This window comes from Gossypium arboreum, chromosome 6 (assembly GCF_025698485.1).
Source record: "Gossypium arboreum isolate Shixiya-1 chromosome 6, ASM2569848v2, whole genome shotgun sequence".
NCBI classification, from domain to species: Eukaryota; Viridiplantae; Streptophyta; class Magnoliopsida; order Malvales; family Malvaceae; genus Gossypium; species Gossypium arboreum.
Genome location: NC_069075.1, coordinates 31,307,305 through 31,315,369, shown reverse-complemented (window position 1 = coordinate 31,315,369; position 8,065 = coordinate 31,307,305). Strand labels below are relative to the sequence as shown.

Here is an 8,065-nt window from a genome sequence, read left to right as displayed (position 1 = left end):
AAGTGAACAACCATCATCACCGAAAATCAAACCGGGATGGCCAACTATTGTAGTGGGTTTTTAGAGTGTCGAGCAACGCTCGAGGGCGGATAGTATGGACAGGTGGGAACTTTAAAATGTTAATTGCATCATATATAATTGTTATTCATTGATTTATTATATGTTTCATAATGAATGCTTTAATTTCCACTGGATTCTATATACATTATTGTTGTCAATTACATGTAATGATTTAGAATTTAGTCTCACACTAAGCCATTTTAAACTCATTTTCCCTTTCTTTTCCTCACAGATAGCATAGAAAACTAGGACACGGAAAGGCATCGGAGGAACTTCAGACTAGTAGCTTGTTTTTCGTTATTATTATTCTAAAAGTTTTTATTAAAGTTTTCTTTAATCATTTTATGGATTTTAGTTTTTAATTATTTCTTGCTTTTATATCTAGGGTGAAGTTGTTTAGCTTATTCATTCTAAGGCATGACACTTAGATAATAATTTGATATTTGCATGTTTTGCCTTTCCATTTAGAAATACATCATTTTAAATGTTTTTCGTTGCTTTATAAAATTCTTAAAAGTTTTGATAAGTCCTTTTTGAAAAACCCTATCTTGTTTTCCAAAATCTTTACACTAACAATATTGTAATTGAATTGTTAAGTAAAGCCATTTTAAATCAAATAAATGTTTTCCTAGAAATAAAAGAGCAATTTTCATACAAATTAATGCAAGGAAAAGAGAAGCTTTACTTGATCACCTTAGTGATCGAATGTAACGCTTTCGACTTAGCCGAAACTCCTAAACCAGATCGAGGGTGTTACACAAATGAACTAAATCCACATAAGTTTTGATAAGTATGGGGACTATCCTTAAAATTTAAGGATTGATAAATAGTAATATATAATTGATAACAAGAAGGTAAATTACAAATATGAATAGCAGGTTTGATTTGATCATCAAAATATGAAAAAATGTCAATTTATGCTTTAGAATAAAAAAATTGAAAATTTTGATCACTTTTTATTAATTAATGATTAGATTACACATTACAGGAGAACAGACTTTTAGCGGCCTTTTTTTTGGCCTTTAGCGACACTTTTAAATGCTGCTAGAACTATTAGTGGCGTTTTCACAAGCGCCGCAAAAAACGCCGCTAAAGTCCATGACTTTTGGCTGCGCTTTTTAAAAAACGCCGCTAAAGACCATGACCTTTAGCGGCGCTTTTCCCGCAAACGCCGCTAAAAACCATGACCTTTAACGGCACTTTTGTTATAAACGCCACTATAAAATAGACTTTTAGCGGCGTTCTACAATAACATGACCTTTAAAATATTATTTTAATTAAATAATATTTATTTCTATGATAAATATTATATTATGTTTAATTTTAAAATTTTAACTTTAAACAATATACTTTAAGGATAAATAAAAATATTAATTAAATTAAATTTTCTATTAAAATTTCAACTTTAAAACTAAATATAAAAATTAATAAATTTAAATTTAATACATAAACATTGATTCAATATGTAATTTAATACATAAAAAACACACAGACACTTACAAAGTATTACTATTTCTAAAACAAAATTCAACCTGGTGAGAAAAGAATGCCAAATCATCATCACCTCTCATTAATCAAAGAAAAAATATCAGAAAAGAAGAAGAAACAATATACAACAGAGGGATGGTTCAAGCTTAGATGAATCCAAAGTATTGCAATGCCTGCATATAACTTAGAGAAGTCCTCCGCAGTGTGAGCTATCTCGAGACTGTCTCTAACCTCCATTGCCATTTGTAACCTTGTCTGAATTGCTGCTCAAGGAACACACACAAGCAAAAAATTAAAATAAATTGACAATTCTTTCAACGTTTATATTCATTTTACAAGAAAACTAAACAGAAAACAACAGAGAATAAAAACGTTTATATATTTGGCTTCATGAGCTGAAATCACAGACACGTTACATCAACAAAGAAGCAAAAAAATGTCCAACTAGAGAATGGATGAAAACCTATTTTCCATAAGCAATTTGTAATTATTGCAGTGCATTTCTTCTCTACTTTAACCATCCTTTCCACCCCATCAAACCTAAACATTTCCCCCATTTCCCAGGAATATATAGAACTATAAGATTCCACACAAGATAAGCTTAAATGCTATTTTACATGTCAAAACAATTGTTTTCAACATTTTCACAACAGAAACCTACACTTCGTAAGACTTCAAAAATGAACAAGAACAAGTTCCAACAGAGTTGCATATTTGAAAGATCAGACATGAAAAACAGAAGACTCATAAAGAGATTATATACTTTTAGTCAACTATTCACTCAAGTTCATTCAAACCTATATTATATTTCTATCTCAAATGTCATTAACACAAATGAAAGGTTGTGTTAAAGGCTGTCACTATATTGTAAACCATCATCACTACATTATGTATAGTAGAAGAAAAGTTCCATAGAGATCAGTTCATTTTTCCTACTGTGTTGTTAACCCCAACATAATCACTCAATCTGAAACAAAATTCGGTATTAAGAACAAAAGCAGACTTGAAACAACCAACTTTCTATTATTTCCCCAGACACAATTGTTACATCTTCTTATTCAGCTTAGAATAAAATTTCAGAAGAATAGGTAGGCTAAACATTCATGCAAGCAAACTGTAAAATTAAAGGTAGCAAATTCTTATTCATCTCCATTTTTAACCAAAACACAAAATTGGAATTTGGAATGATACCTTCAAGGTCAATACTGAAAGCTTCTCAGCTGACATAAGAAACAGAAAGCATAAATACTAGGGTCCAAAATTGATCTAAGCTTAAAAACTGAACATACCCAGATTTCAAATCTAGAAACTAATCAACATCCAATAAATTGAAACCAGAACACCCAGAGTAGCAAAAACAACTGGAGGATTTTTTTAAATATTAGCACTAGAAACAAATTTGCACCAACATTCAAAGAGTAATAAAATAAATTTCTTAAACCCATTGGGAAGATAGCGGAGATCAGAAAAAAATATATTTTTTTCTAAATAATAAAATAAAAATAAAAATAATAAATATTTTTTTTCTTGTACTCCTTCCATGATTACTATTATTCGCAAAGGTTGCTTGTAATAAGAAAACTAGAGTAAGGAACCAAGAAAATTAGGAAGGAAAAATATTCTTACTGCCATGGAATATCGCCTGCACAGCCAATCTCCTTCTTTGTCCTGGTAGGTAAGAATATAATCATCTTTATCACATTTTTTGTCTGTTCATGACAGGAAAAAAGAAAAAAAGCAAGCTGAATATTGAGATTTTTGGTATTCTTTTATCTTTTGAGGAATTTATGTATATAATCAATGACTTTACCTTTGGCAAACATGGTGATCAAGGAATTTATGTATATAATCAATGAATTTATTTTTTGTGGTTTTTCATCCTGCTCTATAGAAGAAAGGTACCCCAGCTTCCCCCGCAATAGCCTTCAAGGTTGAACAAATCAAACCTATCTTAATATGGATATATGCACATGCAACATACTTTAAAGGAAGCCACTAACAGCTAAAGAACTTGTATGATGGTTAAGATGTAACTTGCAAAAACTCCTAGACATATGTAAGCAGTCATAATGAGAATTAGAAGGAACAACTAACCTTGGCTAGCAAGGTTTTTCTAGTTCCAAATGTTCCTGTCAAAAGGATTCCCTGCAATTTGGTTGTGCATAAGATAATAAAACTAGAAGAATATAAAAAAAACCCTTGTACTCCAAAATGAACCATGGCATACCAATTTCAACAATCATTATTCACATAAAATGCAGAATTACTCATTGTAGACTTAACAATCGACAAAAACATCGAAACTTGTTCTCCCCCTCCTCTATAAGGAAAAATGTTGAACTGAACCTAGAATCATTAGTAAATCCCCTTCCCCACCCTACCACTGAGCTAATGCTTAGATAACAGGACTTCAGGTCGGTTTTTGGTATATTTGGTTCTCCTCACAAAGAAACCATTAATTTTTTTTATTCTATTTCTATTTTCTAGCATACCCTTGAGAAATATACAACTTAGAGATCCAAAGTATTCCATCGTAAGGAGTATTTAGTAAAACAGACAAAAACGGAACCAATTTCATACACCATGCACAAACCTTTGGCAATTTCCCCCTTAGGTTGGTGAACTTTGATGGGTTTTTGAGATACTCCACTACTTCTTCAAGTTCTTGTTTTGCATCCTCACAGCCTTTGACATTTTTAAATATCTTAACATTCTGCACGTGAAGTAATTAATGAGGGGAAAAAAATAGGGTTCAGGAATATCTATTTTGTTTCCAATATACTAAATATCTGTTTTGTTTCTAATAATTTTAAGTTGTTTAAAAAATTTAAATCGAACAAAACTTGGTGTCCACAACCACATAATTGATTAATTATACAACCACAAAGGCATAAGTCTAATTTAGAGGAACTTGAAGAGCATAACTCATTTCTCCTCTTTTTGCACCCTCCTTAGACATGCATTGCTATAGACCCAAAAAGGGAGATAAGTTATACTTGCGATACCTGCAAAGTAGAATATATGGCAAGCTCCAACTTGAAAGGTTTTGAATTATTTCGGGAACCAATTGGTAGAACAACCACCCAACTGTAAGAAACACATTAATAAGATGATGATACTGAACAAATCACTAGAAAAGATAAATTCTATTCGAGATTTATATGAATAATAACTATCTAGGCATATTCTTCTATGCTCTATGGTGATCCAAAAAAACACAAGAGAAAGAAAATTTGAAATTAAAAGGTACACTAAACAATAATACCCGCACTTTTCTTGAAAGCAACTGAGGAACAAACATTTCAATAAATCCTGGCCTGTAAAACTCCCGCATCCAACCAGAGAATAAACATATATGACCCTGCACAGCATCAGAAGGCAAAATAACCTCACTTAAGAAAGCACTTAGTTTTACAAGAAAAGTCAAAAGTTCTGAGTAGATCATAAAATCATAAATATTGAAAGTGAAATTCCAGTTATACCTCAGTTGCCTTTACAACATTGACATTTCCTTTCACCCTAGCAACATCTAGAGGTGTTTGACAATCATCATTCATCACCAACAGATTAGCTGAAAGTTTGAACAAGTTGCTTATTAGACTACTCTAAATTTCAAATCAAACATATTCATTATGCAACGACTAATAACTTAGTTTTCCCGTAATATATAATAGAAATCGATAAAACATGAACCTCCATGAGAAAGAAGTAATTTCACCGTATTTAGAAGGCCTCTTTTTGCTGCATGGTACAAGGGTGTCCCCCTATGACGACCTAAACACAAAACTGAACCAAGTTAATACACTGTCCATTTTGATAAAGCCTCCAAAGCTTTTTTTCTTTGAAAACCTTAAAATTCTTTGCTGAAATCTGGTTAATGACCATGAGAAAATTTCCAGCAAAATTTTCTAATTAAGCAGGCAAAATGGAGAATTGAAAGAAACAAAGGTCCTTCAAAATCATATGTTCCTATTAGGAATGGTTCCTTTCCCCTAAAAACACAAATTTATTTGTTGAAAAAAAAACCCTTGAATTTTAACTTCATGAACAAACAATTAAATAAATTCCCTAGGAAAATAATAAAAATCGATAAAGAATGGAAACCTGATATTTATACCAGAAATGAATCGAAAGAGGAACTTCATTGGCGAAAACAGAGTGAATAACAGTGAAGGGTTTTCTTCGCTCTACTTTGCTTCCAAAAACCCTTTGTGCCTTTCTCAGTTTCTTTTTTTTTTTTCAGTTCGAGAGAAAAATAGTAGCTAAATTTTATTTGGGGGATTTGGGAGAAGAAGAGGGAGTAAGACCGGGTAACCAAAAGTTATTTTTTGGGAGTGAGCTGGATTTTGATTCCCCTTTTCTCTTTTTTTGTTAAAATAATGGGCGTTTTCAATAAAAATGTCACTATAGTTCAATTTTTGCAGCCTTTTACTAAAAACGCCACTATAGTTTTATTTTTGTGGCATTTTGGAAAAAAAGTCACTATTGCTTAATTTTAATTTTTTTATTTTTAACATATTTTTTTCTATTTTTCTTTCAAAATTTTTGTGCTAAGATTATCATTTTTAGAATTTTTTAATTTTGAATATTGAACTTTTAACTGAAATATGGACTAAAATATTAAATATTAAATTTTTAAGTTTTTATTTTTTATTTTTAATTTTAAATTATAAATTTTTTGAAGATTTTTATAATTTTAAATTACCATATAAAATACAAAAGGAAACTTTAATGAAATAAAATGAAATCGATGAATTAAAAATACAAAATGACACAAACAATACAAACATTATTCTTTTAAATATAGTCTGCATTAGTTGTTTAAATTTTTATATAAATGGCATATAATTATATGTATACTGACTAAATTTTGATAGAGATACATCTCGTAATTATATATGAATTTCGGTTTAATGTGTAATTGTAGACGTGAAATTCTAATTGTGGTTTAAATGTATAGTTAAAACTTTAATTTTGATTTAATCATATTTTAAAAAAATACATCAATATATTTTTATATTGGATAAATATAAATATTTATGTATGCAATATATAAATATAAAATGATGTTATATCAATAATTGTGTTAATAATTTACAAGAACTGTATCAAATTAAAGTTCATGTATACAATTGCACACTAAACCATTGATAAAAAAAAGAAACATTTACCGAGGATTTTGGATTTTGAATTGGGGAAAAATGGGTGATTATTTTAAGGATTCGGATTAGGGAAAATGGGGAAATTATCTCTTACATAATTTAAACTATAATCATTTTAATATATTAAAATTAATATTATCTCTTTTACAATTATATAATAAATTATTTAATATATAAATTACAAAACATTAATTAATCTAAGCCCTAAATCATAAACATAATCTATAAACCCTAAAAACCTAACACTTAACCCCTAACCCCTAAGCCTTAAACCCCAACCCTTAAACCATAAACCATAATCCCTAAACCCATAATCCATAAACCTTAAAATAGTAACTCATACACTTTAAACCCTAAACCATATACCCTAAACCATAATGACAATTAATTCAATATTTTAAAATTAATACTATCTCTTTTATAATTATATAAGAAAAAAAATTATCATATAAATTAAAAAAAAACACTAATTAATCTAAACCCTAAACTCCTAATCCCTAAACCCTAAACCATAAATCCTAAAACATAAACCTTGAACCCTAAACCCCCAACCCTTAACCTCTAACACCTAAACCTTAAACCCCAACCCTTAAACCATAATCCCTAAACCCATAACCCATAAACCTTAAAATAGTAACTCATAAACATTAAACCCTTAACCATATACCGTAAACCCTAAACTATAATGATAATTAATTCAATATTTTAAAATTAATATTATCTCTTTTACAATTATATAAGAAAATATTTAACATATAAATTAAAAACAATTAGTCACATACCAAAAATCTTTAAAATTATTTTAAATAACAGTATTTTAATTTTTTGCATTTTTTGTGGCGTTTTTCAAAAAGTGCCGCTAAAGCCACTAAAAGCTCAATACAAAACGATGGCGTTCTGCAAAATTATTTTACGGCATTTTTTGAAAAATGCCTCTAAAGATAGAGCATTAGAAAAGCGCCGCTAAAGGTGTACTTATAGCGGCGTTTCTTAAAAAAGCACCACTAATACTCGATATTTAGCGGTGTTGTGACAGCCTTAAAACGACCCTAGTCGGAATGTGGTTTCGGGACCACAAAATCGAGGCATAAAATAATTTGATATTTATTTTGATGCCTATAATATGTGTTAACTCATGTGTGACATTCTTGATGCTTTAATTTAGAGTTATAAATGTGAATTTCACTAGAAAGGACCTAGTAGTAAACTTTGAAATTAGGATAGGGAAATGTGTGATGACTAATTAAAGCATGCATGCAAAACAATGGCCTTGCATGTCAAATATCCCTCTTTTACAAGTGTGACGGCCATGACAAAGAATATGGGCAAAACATGTCATAGACATGTTTTGTTGG

At 29.8% G+C, this 8,065-nt stretch overlaps 1 protein-coding gene across 14 annotated transcripts; it reads right to left on the bottom strand.

Moving 5' to 3' along the window:
• Positions 1–1,444: 1,444 nt before the first annotated feature.
• On the bottom strand, positions 1,445–5,908 carry LOC108458285 (putative E3 ubiquitin-protein ligase XBAT35). Of its 14 annotated transcripts, none has more exons than XR_008284287.1 (11): positions 5,666–5,908; positions 5,267–5,322; positions 5,031–5,119; positions 4,814–4,909; positions 4,554–4,635; positions 4,142–4,261; positions 3,643–3,693; positions 3,359–3,471; positions 3,175–3,257; positions 2,740–2,768; positions 1,445–1,811 (listed from the first exon to the last, which is right to left on the bottom strand). XR_008284287.1 is itself a non-coding variant. In XM_053029856.1 (6 exons), the coding sequence occupies exons 1-5, from the start codon at positions 5,691–5,693 to the stop codon at positions 4,600–4,602; spliced, it is 330 nt and encodes a 109-aa protein (XP_052885816.1). In that variant the 5' UTR covers positions 5,694–5,908; the 3' UTR covers positions 4,224–4,261; positions 4,554–4,599. The 14 variants fall into 14 exon arrangements, 2 of the variants coding, with proteins under 2 accessions (XP_052885816.1, XP_052885818.1); XR_008284289.1 differs by having other exon boundaries at positions 3,175–3,216; XR_008284284.1 differs by lacking the exon at positions 2,740–2,768 and having other exon boundaries at positions 5,653–5,908.
• Between the last annotated feature and the right edge of the window lie 2,157 nt (positions 5,909–8,065).